Genomic DNA, 27,666 nt, shown 5'->3' on the forward strand with positions numbered 1-27,666 from the left:
AGACTATCAACTTAAACAACACTTTATTTAGGTGGTAAATATATACATCTTTAGTTCTTGTTGTTACAGCTTCTGTGTGTATGAGCATAGTTGTTGGGACGTGGGTATGTAGTTGCAAGTGAGCTGTCGAGTGTAAGTCCGAAAGATGTAGAGAGACAACTTAACACGTCCATGCTCATGGTCGGCCGACCGTAAAAGAGATAGAATTAAGCGGGAACGCTTGCTTGTTTAATTCCACGCATGCGTGAGACTACGCATGCGCACGGCGTTACTACAACGAGAAGAAAAAAGGTTTACTGTTATTTAGGTTGAGGCAAAATCTACAAGATCCTCATTGCTTTCACTTTCGCTTGATAAAGAATCAGATATTTCATCATTGGATCCAATATTATGATAAAAGAGAATGTCATCCTCAGTCTCATCTATTGCCTTACGAATACCATATATCTTAAACGACTTAATCGCTATATCACTTCTTGTTTTTCCCCACGAATTGTTCGTCCACATGCACACCAGAACAAGCATCAGTTTTTTCCTTGAAAATCTTCCCGCTGTATCCAGTTGCTCTATTTCTCTCTCGTTAGTCTTAAAGGGTTTGTTAATAGAAACATCGAGAGATTGCAGTTGACTTGTTAAACCATCGGATATAATAACCAGTACTGATTTTTAAACTCAGTTTTTCCGTTTATTAAACCTCCCACCTCCCACCGTTTCAACCCAGACAAGGAGAGAAGGCTTTTAAAATAAATCCCTTAGACGTTTTGATAAAATGTTTTCAAACCAAAGTGGTATTCAGTCTTCATCCAACCTTCCTTTTTCATATATGTGACACGGCATTCCTTCCACCGATACATTCTTACGAGAGTTCACTGCTGTTACTCTTCCTTTCCCCCCACCGAGTTGTCCATTGCGCGTCGGGGGGTTTCACCCACACTTCTTCCCCGATTTGAACACTTGCTGACTATTCTTCTTCTCCAAAGAGTCGCGGTTTCATGCTCGGGTGTCTCCATTCGTACCTAAACACAGCCTTTTGCGGGACCGTCTTCTCAGCCTGTCCTGACCTTGGCGACATATTGTACCAGAATATTGCTTCGATGGGAGAAATCTTCCCCCTCTCAGCCATGGCTTTGATTGTGCGATGCTGACGCTCCACAATCCCATTCCTCCTAAGCCTATATGCTGCTCCGAAGAAACGTCTGGTATTCCATTAGTCGAGCATTTCTTTCAACTGCGCTAAGCGAAACACTGTGCTGTTGTCCATCAACAGCTCATCAACTAGCCCCCCCCCCCCACTCTCCAGGAATACTGCATAGAGGACCTCCACAGTTTCAGCCGCAGCTCCTGTCCTCATTTCCCTCCATATTGCCATCCGTCCTGGCACACAGTCAACCATTGAGAGGTACTTCCTTCCCCGATAATGAACCATATTCATCGCCAACCTCTTCCAATCTTCTCCAACCTGAATCCTTCCTGTCTCATGCACACTCGGCGCGGAGTCTATAGACTGGCATCTGTCGCAGCTCCGCATCACTTTCCTTGGTAACATTAGGGCCCACTTTCTTGGCCAGGACAGAGTCATATCTACACCCATATAGTGCATGCTGTGCAACCTCAGCTCTGAGCCCGCCAGGCAACACGCTGCAGCCACCACACTCTGTACATCCTCTTCCACCACCAACCAGGGCTTTTTCACTCTGGTTAGCACATCTGCCTTATTCTTTTCTGAAAGCACAAACACTACCTGTTGTTTCAAGCCAAACTCAGTGGCCAGCTCTCTGAGGATTCCTAACCGCCGCTTCCCTATCATTTCTACGCCTCCCTTTGTGCGGACTCTCCTTTGATTGCTGATCACTGATTCCCCCCACCCTCTTACTGTGGCCGAATCAGTTCGAATTTCCAATTCGTGGAGCTCCCATTTCAGTGCCAAGTTCACGCCCTTTAGTGCGGTATCTAATTCAGCCACATTGATGTGGCTGCAATCATCCTTTTTTCTGAGCCACGCTGCATCTTCCACTTCTATACACCCCACTTCCAGGATGACTCCTATTGCAATGCTACTTGCATCACACCAAACAACTCCTTTTTTTGTTTCGGGTACATCCCAGTTGCCCCTCACTGGATCCTCCGCTCTCACTCTCTCCAAAACGTCTTGCATCATGGCAGTTGTCTTCTGCCCTACTTTGTCGCTCCACTTTACTCCTTTAGCACGCCTCTTGATGAGGCTGCATGCTGTCCAGAGCCATCCCGCAATTGGGTAAGTGTCCCGCCAGCTTTCCACACACCGAGAAGAGTTCTCGCCTACTCACATCTTTGTTCAGGTCCGGAATCTCATTTCCTTGGCGAAAAACAAGCCTGCCCATTTTGTCGTTTTCAATCTTGATGACCTTCATCAGGTCATCCCAACCCTGAAGCTTCTTGAGCTTGAGATCAACCCGTCCAAGATGGAGATGATAAACTTCAGTTGTGGGGAGGCCGAATTCCTGGACACCGTACTCAGCAACCATCCCGTCTTGGCTGGAATCAAGACACACCGTCTGCATTCTTGGTTCTCAAATCCTCCCGAAAGCCATTACAGAATGTCTGGAGACCAAACTTGCGGACTTATCGATAATGATTGAAATATTGCGTTACTTTAACGCGCATCCGGCGCTTTTCCGCTTGAGAATTACTTTGCCATACCTAAGCTCCTTTTCTAGCTACGTAGTGCGTCATGTCACCCTCTTACAGATCGCCTCAGTGATATCTATGTCGTTATCCGGCACTGTGCTGAACTGATCTGCAATGTCACTTTTTTGACAGCGCCGGCTGGCAACAGGCTAAGTTACCTGTTGAATTCGGTAGCCTTGGCCTCCGTTTCACATTAGCCCTGACTCTACCAGCCTATCTTTCCTCAATCTCCTTTAGCTACACCCTCATCGGCAAGGTACTTCGCGGGATGGCTGAACCCGAAGTAGTCAGGAACTAGAATCAGGTCCAGTCGATTGGACCGTTGAACTGGGATGCGGCATGCTGCGACAAGTTCGCCGGCTTTAACCTCGCTCCAACCTTGCCACAAATCCAGGCATCACCGCCTGTAACGCAGAAGGGAGAAAAATATACATATACAGGAGCTTAAATAGCCGTTATCAGTTTGTGCCGCTCGCCAACGAGACCTCGGGTGTTCTCGGACCCCGCACTGCCGATTTCCTCCGCAAAATCGGAATAACTGCGGCCCGTCTGAGAAATGAGCCTCGCGAGGTGGGGTGGCTGCTGCAGTGAACACCACTAGCCATTCTCCGCGGCAACGCCTTTGCAGTCAAGTCCGCGAGGCGCGACTAAACACGCCATTTGTTCTGGGGTGTACAACCTCTCCATCTTCTGCTGATTAATCCCCTCTTTTTACTTTTTCTTTGTATCTTTGGTGAGGCAGTAATGGGGTTTTTCCTCGATAATTTGATATTTCATATATTTAATGTTTTTTCTTCTATTAAAAACTAAAAAAAACACGTTGTTAATAAAAGCAAAGTCTAATATAAAACAAAAATCGAAAAAAAAAAAGATAATTAGACGATTGCCTGACAACCAATTCCTTTCGTCAGCTGTAATTCCAAGGACAATAATTCTGTTTAACTCAGAATTTCTGGAAGAAGTCTTCAATTTCTATATAATAGAGTTACGTCCCTTACATCTACTTCCGGTACTACGCCAGCTATGGCTGCTGACGATGTAAGTTATTAATCAATTTCAAACGAATCTATTTCTTTTTATACTTGTTTGAAATTGTTTCTGTGTGAAATATCACCATCTTCCAGTCGTATATGTCCTTGAACAGTTGATTATTCCTGACAAATTACTTGTCAACTTTCAGTTTATATTAATTTTTCCATTGAAGTTTTGTATTTACAGTTTGTTTTGCTTAATAAGTTAAATATTTTGTATTTTCGCTTTTGTAACTTTGATACTTAGTAGTATGCCCCTAACAGAAAAAATGTGTATTAACTGATATACCTTTTGATACTTAGTACTATTTGGTGTGTTTCTCTAAACCAACGAATAGTTTATTTGCTTACTTGCAACTGGAAGTAGGCAGAACGTCAGGCTTGTTCTACATTTTGAATTATTTTGTCCGGAACTCTTCGCCTTTTGATATAATCCCAGGTAGATCTTTAATGCACTGCAGGAATATAAACCCAGTACTCATATTATAATCTCTCGAACCCGCAAGTACGAAAGACTAAGATGACCTTAGCAAGATTTGAAAACAAAGTTAACGAGCTGGATCTAAATACCGCGAGGTATTTTGTACAGCACTAAAATAAGTACCAATTGTTAATTGGGGAGTTTATTAAAATTAACACGCAATTATCCTGCGATGATTTTCCTTGTGACTAATTAGAAGAAATCAATACCATAACGGCAAATAAGGGATCGATTCTAAACATAATAATGTGAATATACCTAAAAGTAGTACCATTGAAAATAAGCACATTGCCAAATCCTGATATTGATAATGTTTAGTGTATGAAGTGAATATATGATGATGTATAAGTTTTTGCGAAACCAATATTTTCATATTTGCCAAAAATATCTTGGTTACTTGCCTGGCAGGTACACCTCCAAAATCTGAGTTACTTGTACCTGCCAATCCATTTTATTGACATTGATAGTCATAAAACGCTGGCGAAATATTTCAATTATTGCTCTATGTATGTGTTTAATCGAAATTTTGATTGCTGTTTGAAACAAAATATTGTATTTGTTAGCCATTGTCAAGAACACATCACAGCTGATTATTTGACAACTTGACACTAGCAACAGAGATCTAACTCTCGCCACAATCTCTCTGTTGCTTGTGTAAGAAAGGAATTTTTATTCACCAAACTATATAATTATAAAATAAAATATAAAAGAATAATAATACATGTGTTAAATTATTGGCAAAGATAACTTTTCCAAAGTACAGAATTTAACTACAATTAAATGTTTAAAAATACGATGATTAAGTCGGACACATGGAAATTCTCCATTTTATAAACATTATTATTTATATTTTGGTTCAAAAATTTATAGATCTTTGTAACATTGTTTAATTATTTTAAAGATTTCAATGGGTGTCTTCAATTTCATTGAATAGTTAAGGTTGCTGAAGGTATAACACTCAAACATATTGTGACAAGTAGAATACTATTATGGTTATTTAATGTCATTGACATTATATAAAATTTGTGCATAGAAATGTGTGATACTGAATCTACATATTACTCATATGTATGCTTTGATCTCAAATGGGTAATAGGCTGGATTTGATTGGAGACACTAAACTTTATACTATAAATATCTAGACCACCTGTCTATTGTTTCAGACATATCCATCACTTACACACACATTCACAAAGACACAATCTCTCAACTTAGTAAATACTTATTATCTAAGATGTTTGATGAAGCAATTTTGTGACCATTTTTTTACAATTTGCCAGTTTACTTCACTTAAGCTGCTATACTCTTGAGAAAGATATGAGCATTTTGTGAATTAATTTCTACTGTCTATGAATTTGAGGTTTTGTGTTTATATGATAAGAAATATAAGTGTATAATGGAGAAAAATTGTAGGGACAGTGTCTAGCGTAAGCTCTAGTATGGGTTCATGCAAGAATTTAAACTAACACCCAATGGAATTAATGTGATAATAGTAGCCTAACTCTATTTTGTGGCCACTGAATACTTTTGATATTATTTGTATACCTGCTTTGATACATAGACAAAGCCAACATGATCACCCCTCACCCTCCAATATATTTAAATAATGATGAATTAAGTCTTGCCTGTTATACTCTTAGGTGACATTTGTATGTATATAATCATACTTGATTTCTTATTTCTTTATTGCCCACAAGGGGACAAACAAAGGCAGACAAAGGGATTAAGTTGATTACATCGACACCAGTGCATAACTGGTACTTAATTTATTGACCCCAAAAGGATGAAAGGCAAAGTCGACCTTGGCGGAATTTGAACTTAGAACGTAAAGATAGACGAAATACCACTAAGCATTTCGTCTGGCGTGCTAATGTTTCTGCCAGCTCGCCACCTTTTACAGAAATCATACTTGATTTCTGTAACCCTTTAGCATTTAAACTGGTATATCTATCCCAAATATTCAACCTGTCTTAGGTTCAAATTGGCCATACCTACCCTACAATCACATTCTAAAAATATACTGTCAGATCATTGAAGTCTTGAAGCAACGAGACAATGCTCATTGATTTAAAACAATGTGAATTAATAAGCATTACATTTGATAGAATAATCTAAAAGCTTAAAGGGTTAATCTCAGAATAAATTTGTACTTCTGGTCTTGTATAGTTAAATGTATGAGTGTTTATATAAAATGTGAGTCTTAGGACACTGTTTATATTAAATATGACAATGTTCTTAAAAATCACCTTAAAACTGACACTCAGCTTTAGAACAATTAGAATAAACTTTTTATTTCTACTGTGTTTTTTTTCACTCTATCATAAAAGTCTGGTTGCAAACATTACTTTATTCAAACATGTGACATTTTGAAGTAATATGCAATATAGAATGGTATGCTACTTGTCTCTTTTATTTGATTCACATACTGTTTTGTTAATTTTCTTTTAGGATGCAGATGTCTTTGAAATTACAGATTTTACAACTGCTTCAGACTGGGAAAGGTTTGTATTCACTGTTATTTACATATTAAAGAAAGAGAAGACAGTAATTATGAAAATCTAGATTAGAAATTTTCAAAGAAATTCATAATAGATATTAGATTTCAGGTTTTAAAAAAATCTGTAAATTATGATGGTCCATTTCTAGAAGTTATATACCCTTAATTTGTGCTAATGACAAACATCCATATGGCACCTGTGGAAGTATGCTCATGGTTGTTTCTGGTGTAATGTAAATGGTGTTGTGTGAATGGCACCCTTGAGATCATAGTCATGACCATTGTCAGTGACATGTACAAGCACCCATTACACTCTTGGAGTGGTTGGCATTAGGAAGGTCATCCAGCCGTAGAAACCATGCCAAATCAGACTGGAACCTGGTGCAGCTCCCTATCTTATCAGTTCCAGTCAAACTGTTTAACTCATGTTAATTTTGGTTAAACAGTTTTAAACCTGTTGCTATTTTCTAACTTGATATACTTAAACAAATGGAATCAGCTGCCTTTCCGGAGAGGATATGGGATTTCATTTTTCCACTTTTAGATAATTTTACTAACAGTGAATGTTATTCTTGTTTAGGTTTATAGCACGGCTCGAAGAAATTTTACATGAATGGAGATTGGTTAATTTACCAGCATTGCCTCCTGTTGCAAAGGTAAACTGAGAAAATTCATTAATTATTTTTGTCTGTATTTATTCTGTGAATCAGTGCATTATATTCCAGGGTGGCTAGACTTATTGCTCTTTAGCTCCAAGTCAGCTCAAATTATGATCAAGGTGCTCCACCTATGATCATATTTTAGTCTACATTTTTCAATATTTCCTTCTTTTTAAAGGTTGTTGGGTGGATTTGGTTGCTATTTCTAACATGATGAGTGACTGCATATAAGATCGTTTGTTGGCATGGCTGAAAGGTCGCCAATTGTGCTGTGTCCATTTAATAAAAAAATTTACTTTCTAGTTAGTTACAGGAGGAAGTGCAATGCCCATGAGCATTTCTGTGTTTTTGATGTTGTTGATGTGAATTTCATCTAAGTTGAAGTATGTAAGGAAAATGAGGGTTGCAGCTCTAGCAAGAGTGTGTTTAATATGGACTTGGTTGGTATGATGCGAGTCAGGCTTATTGCATAGGTCTCAGAGAAAGTGCTACTTATATGGTGGCTAGTCCATCTGAATTAGAAAATCCCTACTCTTATTGGTTCACTTCATGGAATTGCTGATAGGTAGGTGTCACTAACATGAAAAATCTGCTTATTGCTATAAACTGTTGTTCTGTTTCCCTAGCTTGCAACCTTGAGTTTCAGTCTTTCTATAGTTATATTTTGAAGACAAGTGAGTGTCATGAAGATTACTTGCTGTATATAGATTAAGTTAAAATGGTCTTCACTGCTGTTCCAATGAACTAATGATATGAGACTCAACATCTTTACCATATATTAGTATATGTGTGAGCTAATAATTTCTCCTCAAATCTTAGCTTACTAAATTAATCCTTTGCCTGTCCTGTATATATGTGATACACAAGGCATATTTCCGTGACATCCATAAATCATATATGATTCACATTCCCAATTTTTTTCAACCACCTGAGTATCTTGGGACTTATGAAAGGAAAGCTTTTTATTACTCAGAACAAATGAAATAAGGTCTGCCTAAAAATCTGAAAACAAGCTTCAACATTTAAAGCAAACTTATGAAAATACTTTGGACAGGCAAATAGTTAAATAAGAAAAGAATGCTTTAGATAATGTAATTCTATATAGTCTTGAAATGCTGGTTTTCATTTGTCATTGTGCTGTTCAATAAAGGTTGATATGAGGATAAATAACTTGTGTATATGTGTGTGTATGATTACATAAATATACTCTTTTCCATTGTTTACTGATAATGTATGAAATATTTTTGTTAGGGGGAATTCACATCAGAGACATGGGAAGAGCGAACAGATGAACTTCAGTTTTCAGATGTCAAGTTTGATTTGACATACCACTATTTAAAATCAGCAGAGACAACCCTTGCTGAGAAAACACGTGAACAAGAAGAGCAAGATGACACCAAAAATGAAGGTAACTTGTTTTCTTTTGCTTTGTATTTCAGATTTTTTTCTTTCATTTTCAACCTCTCTTTCTGACTGTTTAAGAATAAATTTGGACACGCATTGGACTTAAAACAGATAGTTATAAGTTCCAATTTGTTTTTGAAATTGGTATATTAGAAGATACGGCAGTGTGCTTATGACCCATTAAAACGCCTTGGAGACTGATAAGGAAGGAGGAAGCTATACTCTAACCAGAGACCTTTGTATGAATACTTACAATAGAGTAGACTCGGCTCAAGGTAGTGAAGGACCAAATGATGATGTTAAACTTGACAATAGATTAAGCCCACCACCCAAGCAGGCCACAGCAAAATTTGGACATAGAATGCAATGAACAGGAACAAATACAGCATGACATCCTGTCTGATGCTTTAGCTATTTCTCCTCCAGTTCCCTACCCATACTTGGTATTTTATTTATTGATGCTGTATGGATGAAATGCAAAGCCAACTGAAGCTAAGTACTGTAAGCAGTAGATAATAGTAGATACCTCTTCACTAATATAAACAGTGGTATCACTGTTGAGTTTATGAATTCATATACATACTTACCTTCTTCAGAGAGAGATTTATCTCACACCTGCTTAAAACTGAAGCTAAGTAGTGTCCTTAGGTGGGTGTTGGAAAAGGATTAGTTTTTTTTGGCTTGTAAATTTCAGAAGTGAATTGAATATCTCAAGGGTTGTTTTTTAACCCTCTGTCTATTAAATAAACTTCTGATCAAAAGCATTCCAGGTTTGACCATCCTGTCTTTCCTTCTGAGCTAGAAACCCAGGACCACATTATCCAAAGCATTCCTGTTAAGATAGATTTGAATTAAGGATGAGTTGGCTGTTGTTTCTAGTAGGTTGAGTGACCATGTAGAAACTCCTATCAATTGTTTAATTGGTAGGTCAACTCCTTGTGACTAAAAAAATATAAAACCGAGGTTTGGACTTAGCTAGTTCAAATGATTATGATGTAGACAAGATTATAGCAATGTGTAAAGGCTCTGAATTAAAAAATAGAAAACATTTATTAACATTATTTATTTAGGTTTGAAAGCACTGAGCTTAGCAACATTTCTTCTGGCATTTTGTTGAGTTCAAATTCTGCTGACATCACCTTTGCCTTCCATCCTTTTGGGGTCAATAAAATAGGTACCAGCTGAGTACTGAGGTTCATGTAATCAACTATCCCCACTGGTTTTGTTTTTTCAAGTAGTGTAACTATTAGTGCCATTTATTACTATTCAGATGCATCGTTCTCTATAATTTTAAGTTGTCCGTATCAGTTAAAATCACATGTCCTGCACCAGATGCAGAAGCATTAATTACATTATTTTAGACAACTAACTTCTCGTATAAAATTTAGTTTTTGTGTGCTTGCTCTTTAATTTGTATGGTAGTTGTGAAATGTGTGTATGTATGCGCAAGATGTGATTGTTTATTTTTAGAATAGCATTATAGACTAGCTGTGAGAGTCCAGATCTGGCCAGTTTGAACATAAGTCTATGGATTATTTGGGCTGGATATGGGTGGTTTAAATGCTAAAGCGTTATATAACTCCTACATATTCTTAAAAATTCATTTCTAATGGATGATATAAAGCTGAATTACTATATAACTAATATAAAGCTATATTCCTATATAACCTTCCTTTGACAGATGCCACTCCTACTGTATTTGAAGACATGATGTCAATGGACAATGACTTCCCATCACGTGCCCATTGTCTTTGCAGATGGTTTGTAATCACTATTTTATATTTATATTAATATTTTTGCAATCATGTCTTAAATCAGTTCATCTATTGTTTATTTATTTCCCTGCTTTTCAACAACATACCATCAGTTAGAAAAATAGTAAAAGAAAACAAAAAAACAAGGTTTTACCTACAAAATTCTTGATTGCTTTTCAAAATTACTCATTTAAAACAAAATGAAATTATATAATGTATTTAAATGTAGAATTGAATATATTTCTTTATGAGCAAAATTTAAAACTCAATATTTCTGACATGATTATCATGTAGTCTTTTTAATCCTTTAAATCAAACTGTAAGCAAGCTTTGTCAGTAACTTAGAATGTGTGCTGTGGACAAAATGCCTTGCAGTATTTCATTAATCCCTTTGTCTTGTGAGTTCCAATCTTGCAAGTGTTGATTTTGCCTTTCATCCTTCTGGGGTTGAAAAATTAAGTACTACCAGTCAAATACAGAAGTAACTTTAATGAATTTTGCTCTTCCTTCAAAATTTATTACCTTAGTGTAAGTTGGAGATCAGCAATGCAGATCAAATAATAATCTTCACAGATAATTATGATGGCCATTTAGGAAAATGGAACATTTTCATTCAGTTGAAATGATGATACATTTGAGAGAAATTTGAAAAATTGTACTGTTTAAGAAATTGCTATATCAAAGAGTTGTTTTGATGACTGGAGATTTTTCAAGCAGAAACTTTGCAAGCTGGTAGAAACGTTAGCATGCCAGGCGAAATGCTTAGAGAGATTTTGTCTGCCGTTACGTTCTGAGTTCAAATTTCACCGAGGTCGACTTTGCCTTTTATCCTTTCAGGGTCGATAAATAAAGTACCTGTTACACATTGGGGTCGAGTTAATCGACTTAATCCCTTTGTCTGTCCTTGTTTGTCCCCTCTATGTTTAGCCCCTTGTGGGCAATAAAGAAATAAGAAACTTTGTTATCAATATCATATTCGTTCAGGGACATTTTTTAGAGTGTTGTGTTTCTTCATACCAGAAATGTTCTTAGAAGAATTCTTAATTTTGTTTAATCCTGATTGAGCAAATTCTTGATTTAAGGTATTCCATCTCTGACCATCATGCATTTTTATTCTTTACATCTGGCATGTTGAGTGCCTTTAACAGAGTTCACTCAGTTGCAAGCATTTGAACTAGGTTTCCAGTTTGAGGATACCTTCCTCCCTCCCTTCCATCAGTTTTGAGGATGCTGTAAAGAATCATGGGTACTGACTTACCCCTGACTAAAAAAATAATTAAAAAAAAAAGACAGACATAGTATCCTCCAAACTACATTATCTAATGTGTCTTTCCTTTTTTAAAGACAATATTGTGTGAGTTTAGGAAGAATTAACTGCTGATTCTAGAAGGTTAAGCAGCTATGTAGAAGCTCCCTTACTGGTTTGATTTCATCTACATGTTATTATATTCAAATGTCTGTCTTAACCTAAATACTTTATTTATTGCATTCGATTATTTATTTGTTGATCTCCATAAGAATTTATGAACTTTTAAGAGAATATGAAATAATTCTTTTTTTTTGGCATAGTGGATCTTGAAGCATATAAGCTATAAATAATAGCATGTACATATTGAGTTGAAAAACTATTTTGGATAGAAAAAGTCAATGGTAGCCTTGGACTTTTATCTAAAAGGATTTTTCGACCAATTATTAGCATACCATTTTTTTGTAACATATGTGCTTCGAGATTCACTATTTCAAAAAAGTGTTGTTTATATATGCATTTATTACATTTAGTTATATATTACTTATTGCATTCAGCTATATATTATTTAGTGCATTCAATTAATGTTGACTGTAAGTTCACAAATAAGTACATACATTTTTTATTTGTTTGTTTGAATTTGGTTTTTGTCAGTCTTTTGATATTTCTTTCAGGTATGGTCTTCGCAGCTTCATTGTTCTCTCCCCAAAGTCTACTGCTGATATAATTGATATTGAAAGTCGTGCCAAGCTGTTACTCAGTTCTGTAAACATTGCTCTAGGAAACACTGGTTGGTAAGTTAAAGTGTAAACTTGCCAGTTAAGAAAAGGCAAGATCTATGAAATCTATATTTTTATATGGAAAAGTAATTACTGCTGTTGTCATCATTGTCATTATCATTTGATACTGTTTTTGATGTCTTCATCTGTATTTTCATAATCATCCATTTTCATATTTGCATGCATTCTGTAGTGCTGCATTCTTATATATACTCATCCCACCACTCATATACAAATTATATATTTTTGCATTGCCAGCATGGAAAAAGGCTGTCAAGTAACGATTATAATGATATGTACTGTATATATTCCATCATTTAATGTCCACTTTTCTGTGCTTTCTTGGGCCAGATAGAATTTGTTGAGGCAGATTTCTATGTCCAGATGCCCTTCCTGTCATCAGTCTTTACCTGTTTCTAAGGAAGGTAATATTTCCCCATACTTTGACATGCTTTTTACAGAAGACTGGAAATGAACATGTTACTTGTATGACAATGATGCTCATTTACAACCAGCACATGATGTCTAGACATGAGTATACACGCATACACACACACACACACACATTTAAATATTAGGAAGCTTAGCTGTGAGTAAAAATGTAAATATGTAAACACATAACTTCTATGCTTTTGGTTTGTGGGGAAAAAGATGGGAGTCTCCTGATGTATTGTTTCATGGTTTGTTGATTATTCTGAGAGAAGGTATGTCCAGTTTTCTTACCTAGTCAATAGGGTAGAATATTCAGCCTTAAGCTATCACCTTTGTGGATAGCTTAATCAGAAACACTGATTTGGGAAAGAAACAGTGCATATTCTCTGAGGAGCAGTTAACAAACTGTTGAGATTCTTCAATTTTTTCCATGTGTCAAAAGCATAGAAGGAATGTGTTCTTAATTCTTTCACAGCTAGGTTATGTAATATTTAAATTTATTTCAGTCCTTCTGATTCATGCTGTTTTGTACATAAAATATATATTGTTTAATTACTAATGGGCTTTCAAAACTACAAATATTGAAATTAAGCTATCCAGTATGGTGATAGCCTAATTTATGACTGCTTTATGAAGTAGCTAAATATTCTATGCATCTTACGCATTAGTATTGTTGTTAGAATTATGATATATATATATATATATATATATATATATATATATATATATATATATATCGTGTGCATTTTCTGTGTTTACTTAATGTAGTAAAGTGTTCCTCTGAAGAACTGTTGTAGATTTATGTCAAAATGCAGTATAAACTCTCATTACAAAGGATGCAAATAGTCACAGTGGCAAAACGTACATAGGGAACAAATTGTATAAACTGTACCCCCTGTTTATCACACTTTTTCCTATACATATATTCATACAAATATATATGCATTTGTATATTGAATATTAATGCTTACAATAACAGTAACAACATCAAAAGGATAATGACAACTGCCATAATTACTTGTTTAATACTTTAATGATTTTCATAATCATTGTTCTCTTTCAGCACTGTGCCCATGTTTGTACAGATACAGCAGAAATGGCGTCGACTGTATTTAGGTACAAGCGTGCTGCCTAATGCAACCATCTCATTTGATATGGCTCACTTGAAGAAATTACCAATGCAGTATAATCATTTAGCAGGCTTATTGGATGTGTTTAAATCTGAATTAGTAAGTTATTGCTTATCTATGAGAATTTTGATCACATTTATTAACTAGGATGCTTCTGACCACAGATCAGCTGAATGAGGGATGACTTGGAGCTAAATAGCTACAACAAAAACACTTCAGATTGTACACATAGCAAATAGTTATGATTATAGAATGCAAATATGTGACCCTTCAGCTATGGGAAGACATTATAATAATTTGCCAGGTGTTGTCCTCAGTAATTACATAAGGCATTTAAAATTTCTTGTTACTAAATAATAACAAGGGGCTTAGTTTTTATAGTTTCAACATTCAAATCTCTTTGCGTCATATACCTTACAATACTGCTCTGTACTTTTGTACTTTAATATCAGATTGGCTTTTATTTTCTTAACATTGTTTTATTTTAATCCAGGGTCATGCTATTAACCCATTACCTACAGTTGCTGTGTCAGTTCGTTTTACTTACATTCTTGAAGAATGGACACATTCTTTGTGGCCTCAGACTCCTCCAGGTTAGTAGATATAGTCTGTCTGTTTCTCCTCTTGCTCTTTCACCACATATATATATATATATATATATATATTGCCATGATAGATCACTAGCCACTAAACCTTTTTCTATTTTCTCTCCCTGTTTATTTCTGTGTTCCTTTCTGTTGAAGAGCGTAGGCCTGAAACGTAAAAGACTTTCTTACTCACCGAGCGTTAAACTAATACATCTGTTTGTTGTTTACACACCCGTCTTTTGTTTTTTTCTAAATTCTCACTATATATATATATATATATATCATCATCATCATCATCGTTTAACGTCCGCTTTCCATGCTAGCATGGGTTGGACGATTTGACTGAGGACTGGTGAAACTGGATGGCAACACCAGGCTCCAGTCTGATATATATATATATATATATATATATATATATATATATATATATATATATATATATATAAAGAAATAAAAATCATCACCGTCATCATGTGTCTGTCTTTCAATACTAGCAGGAGTTGGATGGGCCACCGAATGTTTTTTTTTGCTACCTACTTTGGTTTTTCCTCTTGCCACCTAGCTTATACAACAATAAAGAAAAACTGGCCAATTCAGCATGGACTGGATATATATATAGATATATATATATATATATATATATATATATATATATATATATATATATATATATATATATATATATATATATATATATATATATATATATATATATATATATATATATATATATATATATATATATATATATATAGATATATATATATATATATATATATAGATATATATATATATATATATATATATATATAGATATATATATATATATAGATATATATATAGATAGATAGATAGATATATAGATAGGGTGATAAATTGACTATTAATTCAATTTAAAATCAAGTGGCCTAGCATATAAAAAAATCTGAAAATTCAGAAAAAATTGTATTACATGTGTATAAGGGATGACCACTAGGTGGACATCCAATATGCTAGAAAGAGGTCACCAACGACCCAACCACAAAGAAAAATAATGTTCTCCAGAAAAATTTCTTTGTGGTTGGGTCGTTGGTGACCTCTTTCTAGCATATTGGATGTCCACCTAGTGGTCATCCCTTATACACGTGTATATATATATACATATAATGTTATTGTCAGTAAATATAACATAAAGCTGTGATGTTTTTTTGGTGATAAGTCTTTTTTCCCTTAAAATATCTATTCCTATCTCACATTACAAGATTATTTTATACTTTGGCTGTTTCCATCTCTGTTTCAATTAGATTTTTCCATCATGGGAGATGAAGATGTTGGATGTAAAGGTTTCGGGATGCTACCATTTGGTGCTTGTGAAGATCCAGTCAAGTATGTTATAGTCTTTTTTTTAACAGTTTGCAGACAATACTTGAATATGTTTGTTAATAACACTGTGTAACACTATTTGTTTATCCTTGGGTAGCAGCTGTTATTTCCTATTTGCTTACCCCTAGAAAGTATGGAAAATGGCTAATATTGCCTTCAAATTTCGTTTTTGTTACATTTATCCAAACCCCCATAGAATTCCTCTGTGGAATTTGAGCTCAGAACATGAAGATGGATGTAATGCAACTAAGCATTCCGCCTGGAGTACTAATGGTTCTGCCAGCTCGCTGCCTTCACGTAGATCAATAATAATAAGCAGTTGAACCATGACCGCACCATCTATTTTTTTATGCATAGTGTCTTTTATTTTTAAACCTGTAGGGTGTTCTTTAAGCGAGATTAGGCTTGTATTTCTGACAAATCAAGAGGACCCCTTCCTCTTAGGTCTGGGGATGTAGTTTGGAATCAGGGTGAGCTACCTTCTGCTTTTGTTTAAGCAATTAGTAAATATCTCTTGATTACCTTTAACGAAGTGTCAGCTTTTTTACCTATTCATACTTTAATTTTATTTTTCAGTGAGCTTCATCTTTCTTGTACTTGGCCATGTCTTTCAGAGAATATTATTGTTGAAAATCAAGTTTATACGTGAGTTGAAATATGCTTTTTAAATGTTTTTTTTTTATGAGATTAATTTAATTTTTTTTTTTTCTAAAATATAATTTGAATTGAGTTGTCAGTCATTCTGATGTATGACTATCAACCTTAATGTCACTGGTCTGTATCTTCGCACTAATACTGTGCTGTGTCTCTTGAAAAAATGATCGTTTAAGTCTTTAAGATCACAACACAAATTCACTACAACACAATTTCTTTTCCTCAGTAGGTCCTACTCTATATTTAACATTGTCCCAAAACAAGTCAAAGCAGAAAAAGATCCCATCACCTTCAAATGAAACCCGGACAAATTTCTTTGAGGGATACCAGACAAGCCACTTACACATGGATACATCTCTGCCAACAACAACTCCCTACTTGAATGGACCATGATACCACAAAACTTGACTTAAAAATGTCTTAGCAGATCCTATCAGGTGGTGCTATTAAGTTAGACATGGCCTGGGCCAATCTTTGATTGAAACATATCTAAATTGTCTATAGATATTATATGTAGGTACAACATATTGACATAAATAATGGAAGCACTGATAAGTAGAAAGTATTGTTCTCTCACACTGCTGAGATTATGTCTTTCTATAAGCAAGTCTGGGCTATTATAAAAACTTTACTTCAACCAGTTTTGCTGTCAATATACTCTATATTATCAACAGTTTTTTGTGTGTCCATTACAAAATCTTTCATAACTCTTGGTGGTTTATTCAGTAATAGACTATGTACCGGAGGCGCAATGGCCCAGTGGTTAGGGCAGTGGACTCGCGGTCATAGGATCGCGGTTTCGATTCTCAGACCGGGCGTTGTGAGTGTTTATTGAGCGAAAACTCCTAAAGCTCCACGAGGCTCCGGCAGGGGATAGTGGCGAACCCTGCTGTATTCTTTCACCACAACTCACTCTAACTTCCTGTTTCTGTTGTGCCTGTAATTCAAAGGGCCAGCCTTGTCACACTGTGTCATGCTGAATATCCCCGAGAACTACGTTAAGGGTACACGTGTCTGTGGAGTGCTCAGCCACTTGCATGTTAATTTCATGAGCAGGCTGTTCCGTTGATCGGATCAACTGGAACCCTCGTTGTCGTAAGCGATGGAGTGTCAACAACAACAAAGACTATGTACTATGTTGTTGTTTAGCCTTAGGCTAATCCTAATAAAGCAGACCTATAATCAAAAGCATTCCTGCCATGACCACCAAGGCATCCTTTTTGGTAGTACAGAATGTATTCTAGGCCCCATGCTATATATTGTGTGTTTTTAAATATTAAGTGGATTCTGTCAGAGATTTGGCTGTTTGTTAGTCAAGTGTTCATGTAGAGGCTCCATATAAGAGCAGAAGAGTTCACTGTACTAAGCTTCAAAATTACTTATGCTTATTAGCTTATAGTACTGAGCTTGTTTTTTTTTTCATATATCTAACATGAGGGAAAGTTGGGTGATATGTTTTAGGTATATGTGTCATTTTATGTCTTCAGTTGTGTCGGGATTAATAAATCCAGGCAGATATTTATAAAACACTCAGTTTTAAACAAATTTGGTTAACTATATCCAATAATCAGACACTATTAAATGTAAGTAAAATAATATCCAAGGTAATTCTTCATGTATGACAAGTAAATTCAAATATTGCATAGAAGAATTTAAAGAAATTCATAGTATAAGACAACAAGAATAAGAACAGAGAAAATCACATCTTTAATTGGCAATTACATCATACATTATCAACAATTGTTTCTATTGTGCCATTCTTCGTGTTAATATACATATATCATCATCATCGTCGTTTAACGTCCGCTTTCCATGCTAGCATGGGTTGGACGATTTGACTGAGGACTGGTGAACCAGATGGCTGCACCAGGCTCCAATCTGATTTGGCAGAGTTTCTACAGCTGGATGCCCTTCCTAACGCCAACCACTCAGAGAGTGTAGTGGGTGCTTTTACATGCCACCGGTACGAAGGCCAGTCAGGCGGTACTGGCAACGGCCACGCTCAAAATGGTGTATTTTATGTGCCACCCGCACAAGAGCCAGTCCAGGGGCACTGGCAACGTTCTCGCTCGAAAGTCCTTACACATGCCGCGGGCACAAGTGTCAGAAAGGCAACGCTGGGCACAGGTGCCATCCTGCTTTCGCTTGCTCCAATAAGTCTTCGCAAGCTGAGTTTCGTGTCCAATGAAGGATATATATATATATATATATATATATATAAATAAATATAAATAAAGTGTATCTTTAACAAATAACATTGTATGCTATTCTTCAAACAGAAAATTTGTATATTTGTTATATAATGCGATATATTTATTGTAGGGATCTTGACCCCCTCCAAGCCCCTCAATGGTCAGTTCGAATCACAATGACTGAGGACCCACAGTGTCTGCTACGTAAGTTAAGTTTTTCTCCCTTTAGATTTATACATATTACTAATGTGTGATTGGTAAATGATTTGATAATGTAAGTTGGTGTTGTGTGTACCTAACTATTCATATTTAGATATTATATGTGTATATAAAATACCTATATAACTAGATATATCAACACGTGCATAGTTATTGGTGCTTGTACCAATGTTGTATGTGTGTGCGTGTTTATATACACATCATCATCATCATCGTTCAATATCCACTTTTCCATGCTTGCATGGGTCAGATGGAATTTGCTGAGGCAGATTTTCTATAATCACTTGTGTTGCCCTTCCTGTCACCAACCCTAACCTTCCAACTATCACATGATCACATGATGTGGGTATACATACATAGAAATACATACCCATACACACACACACACTCATATAAGTAATGTAACAACACATGTGTTGTTGGTGATTTCTTTTCCTTCTTTGGACTTTTCCCTTTCTCTTTCTGACAAAGAGCTATGCTCGAAACATCAAACTCTCTTTTTTCACTGAGTGTCATGTTAATACATTCCTTGTGCACATTCTCTTGTTGTCCGTTAATTTTATTCATTTATTTGAATTGACTATATATATTGTATAAAGGATCGTGGGTAAGGCCGGAACAGGGCAAAGTAAATGCAAGGCAAGTCACAAGAAAACAAATATATGAATTAATGTAGACTTACCTTGTATTCAATATTTCAGGGTTATGACCCCGTTTTCAAGAAATTAACATATGTTGCCAATGTGCGTGTGTGTGAACATGTGTGGAGTGGACATGCGCAGAAAGGTGTTGCTATAGTAACCAGCTAGCTTCCTGTAACTCTCTTCTTTTGTAGATCTTAGGTTTCTTTTGGTGTGTGTGTGAGGATGGCCTCAGATTCTAAGGTTGCCCCTGTTCCGCTGTATTGCCTTGATGTGCACTGTGAATTCCTGGGTCTGGCATTTCCATAGATGTTTCTTCACGGAAGTGTCTGCCTGCATGTGTTCCTTTATAAGTATATGCAGTTTTCTTGTTGTGCTTCCTATATAGGATGCGCCACATTTGCCACAGATGATCTCGTAGACACCATAAGTCCTCTGGCACAATTCAGGGTCATTGATGGGGCAGTTCGATAATGTGCACACCTCAGAGTAGTGAGAGGTGTTGTTCTTGGACAGAACTTTTCTCAGGGAAGGGCTGGTGTGCACTATCTGTATGTCAAGTCCTTCCCTGCGGACTGCGTATCAACGCCAAGCAGTTTCTCAGAGACCTAACCCTGAATGGCTACCCACCATCTTTAGCTAAACATTGGCGCCTAAAGAACATCAAGGTCAATAAACCCCGGAAGAACCATCATACTCCCAAGTCTAGCATGGATGCCAATCATGCGGTGCTGTCATCGAATTCAATTCTGATTTCACTTGCCTCAACAGGTCTTCACAAGCAGAGTTTAATGTCCAATGAAAGAAAGGTATGCCTAAATAGGTTGGTCACACCACTGGCATAGGCCACAGGTTATGGTCTCACTTGGCTTGCCGGGTCTTCTCAAGCACAGCATATTTCCAAAGGTCTTGGTTACTAGTCATAGTTAGTCACTAGTTATATATATATATATATATATATATATATATACACACACACACACACACACACACACACACACACATAGACAACAGGCTTCTTTCAGTTCCTTCAGCCAAATCCACTCGCAAGGCTTTGGTCAGTCTGATGCTGCAGTAGAAAACACTTACCCAAAGTGCCACACGGTGGGATTAAACTTGAAACCATGCAGTTGGGAAGTAAGTTTCTTACCACACACTCAGGCCTGCACCTATAGCCACACACACACACACACACACACATATATATATATATATATATATATATATATATAATTTATTTGTGTGTAACAAAAAGTTATCACCATATTCATATAGAAATATCTTCCCTCTATTGCTGCTGCTACTACCACTACTACTACTATTGAGAAATATAAAATTGAACAAATTTACAAAGTAAAATCTACTTAAGGGTAGAAAGAATTTCCTGGAATTGTTTTAGCAATGTAAAGTGTAATTATTGTGTTTGATCTAAATTCACAATTTTCTTTTCTTTCTTTTATATTTGTTCAGATGATTACCTAGAAGATTTCATCTTTTTGTGTCACAACAAAAGTGCTATGAAAGAAGTATTTACACCAGATGATGATCCTCTTGGTAGTTAAAGTTTTCTGATACTTTGATTTTTTTTTCACATGTTATAGATGTATTTGAATTGTTGGTGGTTGTTTTGTTGTACTTTTCTTTGTTGAATGCATAAATTCAGTTTAATCTTTAAATGAAATTAAGTTACCGTATTTGATTGCATAAAAGAAACATAGACATATTAGATGCACCCCCCCCAATTTCAGCAGTGCATATACAGGAAAAATATTTTATTTTTTTAGTGCATTAAAGCATTACAGCCCAACTTTACATATAGGACCACATGTATTTTTTTTTGAGACTTTATTTGGAATCTAAACAACAACAAAAAATCTGAAGTACTATTTTATCTTTCTGTTGAAGTTGCCAGCTTCAACAGTGCTCTTGCCATATTGTATAGTAGCTACAACAAAAAGAAATAGCATACAAAATCCTAAGTATATCATTCACTCACTATATGCAGCAATAACTAAAGAACATATGCCATGTAGTCGCAGAACAAAAAGAAACTGAACATACCAGAATGTAGTACAGACAACTTTTAAAATATTCCCTTACGAATTAAAAAATAGAAAACTGTGTTAAATGGCCTTCATATAGCCTATACTGCCATCAAATATGGTAATATGTTGTTGTTGGCACTCCGTCGCTTACGACGTCGACGGTTCCAGTTGATCCGATCAACAGAACAGCCTGCTCGTGAAATTAACGTGCAAGTGGCTGAGCACTCCACATATGGTAATATAACTAAGCTTTTTCAAGCAATTGACTTTTATTTTAATGGAATAGTAATGTTCTGTTTGTCAAATAACAGAGAATAACAAATCAATCTGGTGAAAAGTCTGGACACCATTCAAGTTGGTTCTTATCAACAGTTCACCCACATTTCAATCTTTACTAAACTTGGAGTTAGTCTTAACCTTATATTATATCTATGCAGAATATTATATGCGTCTCTATATATGTGTGTGCATGCAAATGTATGAAAATGAATGAACGAGTGATGCAATTATTTCCATTTGTTAGTCACATGTTGTGCCATTTTCTATGTATACTTGTGAATTGCTTTACTTTCTGTTTATGTTTTATGTATGCTGTGAATGTTGTGGAGATACTATATGTAACTCCTTGTATTTTAGTACTTTGTGTGCAGTATATCTGTATTGTTGAATATGATGGTTGTTTGTATTTCATGTTCTCTGGGGTTGCTTGTAAACTGGAAAGGAGAGAGAAAGAGAGAGAATTTGGTTAGTTCCTTTTAAGTTTTGTAGCTAGGTTATTAAGTGGGGCTGTGTGAGTGTAATATCAACTGCCTATGAAACTGTGCAGGTTTCATCAACACATGTAGATTAGATAGAAGTTTAAAAGACTGGGTTAGAAGATGGATCCTTACAGTATTCCTTTTGAGAGAAGAACGTGTCAATTATTGATATCAAGGATGAGTCTTTGTAAAATTTTTGAGAATGTTTTGAGTGGGAGATCAATCTGGGTGATAAGTCTTCATTTGACTTTTTGTTGGGCTGTAATGAACTGTAATGATTTTGCTTACCAAGATGTGTGCATTGAAATCACTCCCAATGATAATAGTAGAGAGGGTGTTAGGGCTACTTTAGAGGGTTGGGTTGAGTGGCTTCTCACTATTTTTTCAGGGTGTCAAGCTGGCAGAATTGTTAGCATGCCAGGCAAAATGCTTAGCAGCATTTTGTCTGTCCTTACATTCTGAGTTCAAATTCTGCTGAAGTCAACTTAGCTTTTCATCTTTTTGGGGTCAATAAGCACCAGTAATCGACTTACCCCCTCCCCCCAAATTGTTGACCTTGTGCCAAAATTTGAAAACAGTATTTGAGAAAGTGTTTAAATATTCTAGTTGATGTATGTAACATAATGGCATAGTGGGTGAGAATTGTTATGGTATGTAGATGTGTATTACTGGCAGAAATAAATAAAATTTTTACTTTATACACAGTTATTTTGATATTTATTTTTCTGTATCATTAGAATCTAAAATTAAGATTTAATATATTAAAGTAACCATCTATGTATCATACTTAATGTATATACATCGTTGAATGTTACTGCAATATCCGTCCAGAGATAAAAACTCTTTGGATGAATACTGCAGTAACTTGCCTTTCAATGATTTATACACATTATGATACATAGATGACTACTTTAATATATTACTGCTCCAATTGCATATACTAAATATATATATTTACATGCACTCACATACATAGCTCTACATACACACAATTGTTGGAATATATTGGAATATAATTAATATTGTTTCTGCATATTTTTATGGTCATTAGACTCCTCAGCTGACATTAGCCAAGCCCTACATCGGTTAACGGAGCCTGCTGTGCCAACTCTTTCTTCTGTAATGTCCCAAGCCACCAACAAAGTGAAAGTAAAGACCATAGAATGTCCCATTGGACAACCTCTCTTCAATGAAATTTTATTTGTAAGTATGGTGTTGTTCTTATTTAACCCCCATTTTAGTCCAGCTGTGAACTTTCCCTTTAAAGGCATAATGTACTCAACATTTCGTAAAGTTTTTGAGAATGTACTTGAGTGAGAGATCAGTCTGGGTGATAATTCTTCATTTGGAATTTTGTTGGGTTTTTGAACTGTAATGATTTTGCCTGCTTTTGTAATATCTGCATTGCTTTTGTATCCAGATGTAAGCATTGAAATCACTCCCAATGATAATATTTGAGTGTTAGGATATTCTAGTTGACGTATGTAACATGACAGCATGATGGGCAAGAATGGTTATGGTATGTAGTCTTCCTTTTTACAGTGATAAATATCATTTGAGAGAGGTTTGACTGCTATTTCTAACAGGTCAAGTGACAACATAGAAGCTTACACATTGGCTTGATATATAAATATAGTGTTACTGTGAGTGCAGAGGTCAGTGGTTCACATCTTGTTGAGAGGACTGAACTGCGTTTCAGTGTGTAGTGATTGTGCATTTGTTTGAAGTGTTGAGTTTATCTCCTGTGGGTGTGTCTAGAACAGGAATTGGATTGCATGGGCCTTATAAAACTGTCACTAGGGCTGATCACCCACTGATGGATTTCTCTGACTATAAAAGGTTAAGTAATCGATTCTGTTGTATAATAACTAAGAACAGACTGGTAAAGAATAAAAGAAAAGGCCAGTACCGCCTGACTGGCCTTCGTGCCGGTGGCAAGTAAAAGCACCCACTACACTCTCGGAGTGGTTGGCGTTAGGAAGGGCATCCAGCTGTAGAAACTCTGCCAAATCAGATTGGAGCCTGGTGTAGCCATCTGGTTTCACCAGTCCTCAGTCAAATCGTCCAACCCATGCTAGCATGGAAAGCAGACGTTAAACGACGATGATGATGATGATGAATGATACAGATTTATCTGTTCGACTGAGAACATAGTTTTGAAACTCTGAAATCTGAGGAAACTGAAGTGATGGCCTGAGTTGGCAATCAATAATCAATAGTTGAAGTGAGAAATGTAAATTCTAACATTTTAAGTCTTTTCTTTCATCTGAAAGTGAGGAAGAGAGAAAAAGTGTTGTTGTATGGGCAAATAAAATTTTATGGGTCTATAGCTTAAATGACATTAGACTCTAGACTTGAATTTCATATTTTTGAATGATTGAACTCTATGACTCAAACTGTCATGTCTCTCAGTTTTACAGAAACACAGCTGTCCTTATCTGTAGAGTTTTAGAAGGCTGCCAGCTGAGTAGGTCATGGGTCATAGCCCATTTTTAGCACTGTAATGAATCTATGCTTGATACTTTTAACTCTTAAATGGTCTGGTCTACTAGATAAGTATATTATGGTACCTGTTTACAACTCATTACTGTAAGCAGTGGGAGCACTGTATGTATATTTGATGAACGTTTCATTCACTTGAATACTGTAAATCCCATGAGTGTCTATGTATGTGTTAGCTGTAGAAATGAAATACCTGTGTGTAAAAGGTATAGTTTTATTGTATATTGAGACAGATTTAATTCTTTATTCATCAGTTTATGTAGCTCTTGTGAAAATGTACTATATTATCTAGAGATGTTAGTTGAGTTACATTTGTAAACTGTCCAAGAGCAGATTTTTATCTCATTTGCCTGAAGCCATGAAACCAGAGTTCATCCCTTAGGAAGTCATTTACAATATATTAACACTTGCGTTTTTACATGAATATCTTTTCTAAAGAGATAAGGTATCTGGTTCACTTATCATGAATCAGATACCTTGTCTGATGATCATTTAATCATCCAATTAGTTATGGGACTTTAATCTTCCACTCCTTCAAAGCAAATTTTCATTTGGTTTTCAATAGCCTGATTTATTTTTGGATTTTTTGGAAACTTCTAGTTTCTCTTTCCGGATGCCCGTCCTGACCAAGATCCTGACACCATCAACCAACCTTCTGAAGATTACTTTGAAGTTCCTCTTTCAAGAGTAGAGTTGAAACAGGTTTGTTTCATTATCATTCTCTGTTATTTTTTTTTTTTTTGATGATCATTACCATTTTCTGGGGTTTTTTTTCCTACACTGGCATACGTGGACTGGTCTTGCAGCATCAAATCACCACTCATAGTCCTTAGTCATTTGATACACAGAAAGTGCTAACTGGCAAACTTTGGTGTGTTTTTTGTATAGTCTTCCTGACTGGGCATCAGATATGGTGTGCAAGAGAGAAGACTGCACTGACATGGTTATGTGATGTACATGGATGAGAACAGCTGCATAAAGAAGTGCCAATCTCTAACTATGGAGAGAACCTGTGGAAGAGGTAGATCCAGGAAAACGGGTGGAAGTGGTGGAGAATGGATCTTTGGATGTTGAGTTTCATGTAGGCGATGACAAGTGATTGAGACCTTTCATGCTTTGCTGTGCTTGAGAAGACACGTAAAAGGCACCTGTGCTGGTGACACATAAAAAGCACGTATGTTGGTGACATATATAATGCACCCACTACACTCTTGGTGTGGTTAGCATTGGAAAGGGCATCCAGCTGTAGAAACCAAGCCAAACCAGACTGGAGTCTGGTACAGCTATCTGGCTTACCAGTTCCAGTCAAACTGTCTAACCCATGCTAGCATGGAAAACAGACACTGAATGAGGATGATGATAATGTGAATAAATAAGCATTACCTTTGACAGAGTAATCTGAATGCTAAAGTTTTAAGATGGTGACGGTGTGATTTGAGGGAAATTTTTTATTTTAACTTTATAACTTCATCCTACAGAGAATTGATTTAATGATTTTATTTTAGGAAATGGCTAAACAGCTGAAGTCTGCACCCCTGGATAGCCTCACTACACGAATGGCCACATGTTTGTGCCTCATAAACCGAAATCATGGTGGTTGGAAAGCAGTGGCACAACTATGGCAAGAAATTGTGTTGGAGCTACGCTATCGTCTTGATAACAATTATTTAATCTCTGGGTAAATTTTGCATTTCTACTCAACCATTTTTAACAAATCTTGCTGATAACACTCTTACCAATTGTTTCATGTTCCTAGTCACATATTCAGCCCAAATATTTTGCCTGTTTTATGTTCAAACCAGCTAGAGCTGGCCTCTCACACCTACCTTACAATATCATTCTAGAACTATACTGTCACATAATCAAAATCTCAAAGCTATGAGATAATGCATGATTAATTCAAAACAATGTGAATAAATAAACATTACATTTAAAAGAGTAGTTTGAATGCTAGAGTTAAATCAACTGTTTAGGTCACTGACACTGAGTTCTTTCCCTCCTTCTCTCTCTCACACACACACACATATCAAAGTTTTATTTTGTTATTTCAAAATTTATTGTTTTGATTCGGCTAACAGGATTGAGTCTGGACCTCCAAACATGGGGAGCTGTATTCTTCATCAGAAATTGCAGGTGAGTAAAGAGAATTCCTCCTCCCCTAAACATTTGTTCTTCCTTATTCCTTGTTATTGTTATCTTAATAATTTCTTTCTATATAAACTAGAAAATAAAAGCATTATTATTATTTTTATTATTTATAAACAATATAGTAAGAACAAATGATAACATGCCAAACTAAATGTACAACAGTATTCAGTTTCACCCCACTCTCTAACTTAGAGTTCAAACCCCACTGAGGTTACTTTTGTCTTTCATCTTACTGGGATCAGTAGAATAAGTACTAGTTAGATACTGAGGTTGATTTAACCAACTGTACCTCTGGTGTCTTTATCTGTGACTGATGAGATACTTGAACTAATGAGAAGTCTATGTAGTTGCTCAACCTGTTAGAAATAGAAGCTAAATGTTCAGATATTGATCAGGTTAACTTTCTTTTGCCTTTCTTCTGCTGCTAAAATAAATACCAGTAATATACTGAAACAAGTATAAAAGATAAATTCCAAGT

The 27,666-nt window shown here is 35.9% G+C and overlaps 2 protein-coding genes across 3 annotated transcripts in view; one reads left to right on the top strand and one right to left on the bottom strand.

The window, feature by feature from the left end:
- Window positions 1-4: 4 nt before the first annotated feature.
- LOC149137654 (uncharacterized) lies at window positions 5-3,170 on the bottom strand. Its single transcript, XM_089355114.1, has one exon. It carries the CDS (start codon window positions 2,156-2,158, stop codon window positions 1,208-1,210), a length of 951 nt encoding a protein of 316 aa, XP_089211240.1. The 5' UTR covers window positions 2,159-3,170; the 3' UTR covers window positions 5-1,207.
- A 505-nt stretch (window positions 3,171-3,675) lies between these two features.
- The window catches only part of LOC106874364 (rab3 GTPase-activating protein catalytic subunit), a 44,393-nt gene continuing 20,402 nt past the window's right edge, over window positions 3,676-27,666 (top strand). The window contains exons 1-16 of one of the 2 annotated variants that reach the window (XM_089355108.1): window positions 3,676-4,137; window positions 6,628-6,680; window positions 7,257-7,332; window positions 8,587-8,743; window positions 10,421-10,499; window positions 12,414-12,533; window positions 14,014-14,179; window positions 14,574-14,673; window positions 15,951-16,032; window positions 16,606-16,674; window positions 19,006-19,079; window positions 21,206-21,289; window positions 23,590-23,741; window positions 25,641-25,742; window positions 26,546-26,718; window positions 27,119-27,173. In XM_089355108.1, the coding sequence (XP_089211234.1) occupies window positions 10,447-10,499; window positions 12,414-12,533; window positions 14,014-14,179; window positions 14,574-14,673; window positions 15,951-16,032; window positions 16,606-16,674; window positions 19,006-19,079; window positions 21,206-21,289; window positions 23,590-23,741; window positions 25,641-25,742; window positions 26,546-26,718; window positions 27,119-27,173 (1,230 nt within the window). In that variant the 5' untranslated portion in view covers window positions 3,676-4,137; window positions 6,628-6,680; window positions 7,257-7,332; window positions 8,587-8,743; window positions 10,421-10,446. The remainder of the gene's footprint in view (window positions 4,138-6,627; window positions 6,681-7,256; window positions 7,333-8,586; window positions 8,744-10,420; window positions 10,500-12,413; window positions 12,534-14,013; window positions 14,180-14,573; window positions 14,674-15,950; window positions 16,033-16,605; window positions 16,675-19,005; window positions 19,080-21,205; window positions 21,290-23,589; window positions 23,742-25,640; window positions 25,743-26,545; window positions 26,719-27,118; window positions 27,174-27,666) is intronic. The other variant, XM_014922077.3, reaches the window with a different exon arrangement.

Source organism: Octopus bimaculoides, chromosome 1 (assembly GCF_046866305.1).
Source record: "Octopus bimaculoides isolate indiv1 chromosome 1, ASM4686630v1, whole genome shotgun sequence".
NCBI lineage: Eukaryota > Metazoa > Mollusca > Cephalopoda > Octopoda > Octopodidae > Octopus > Octopus bimaculoides.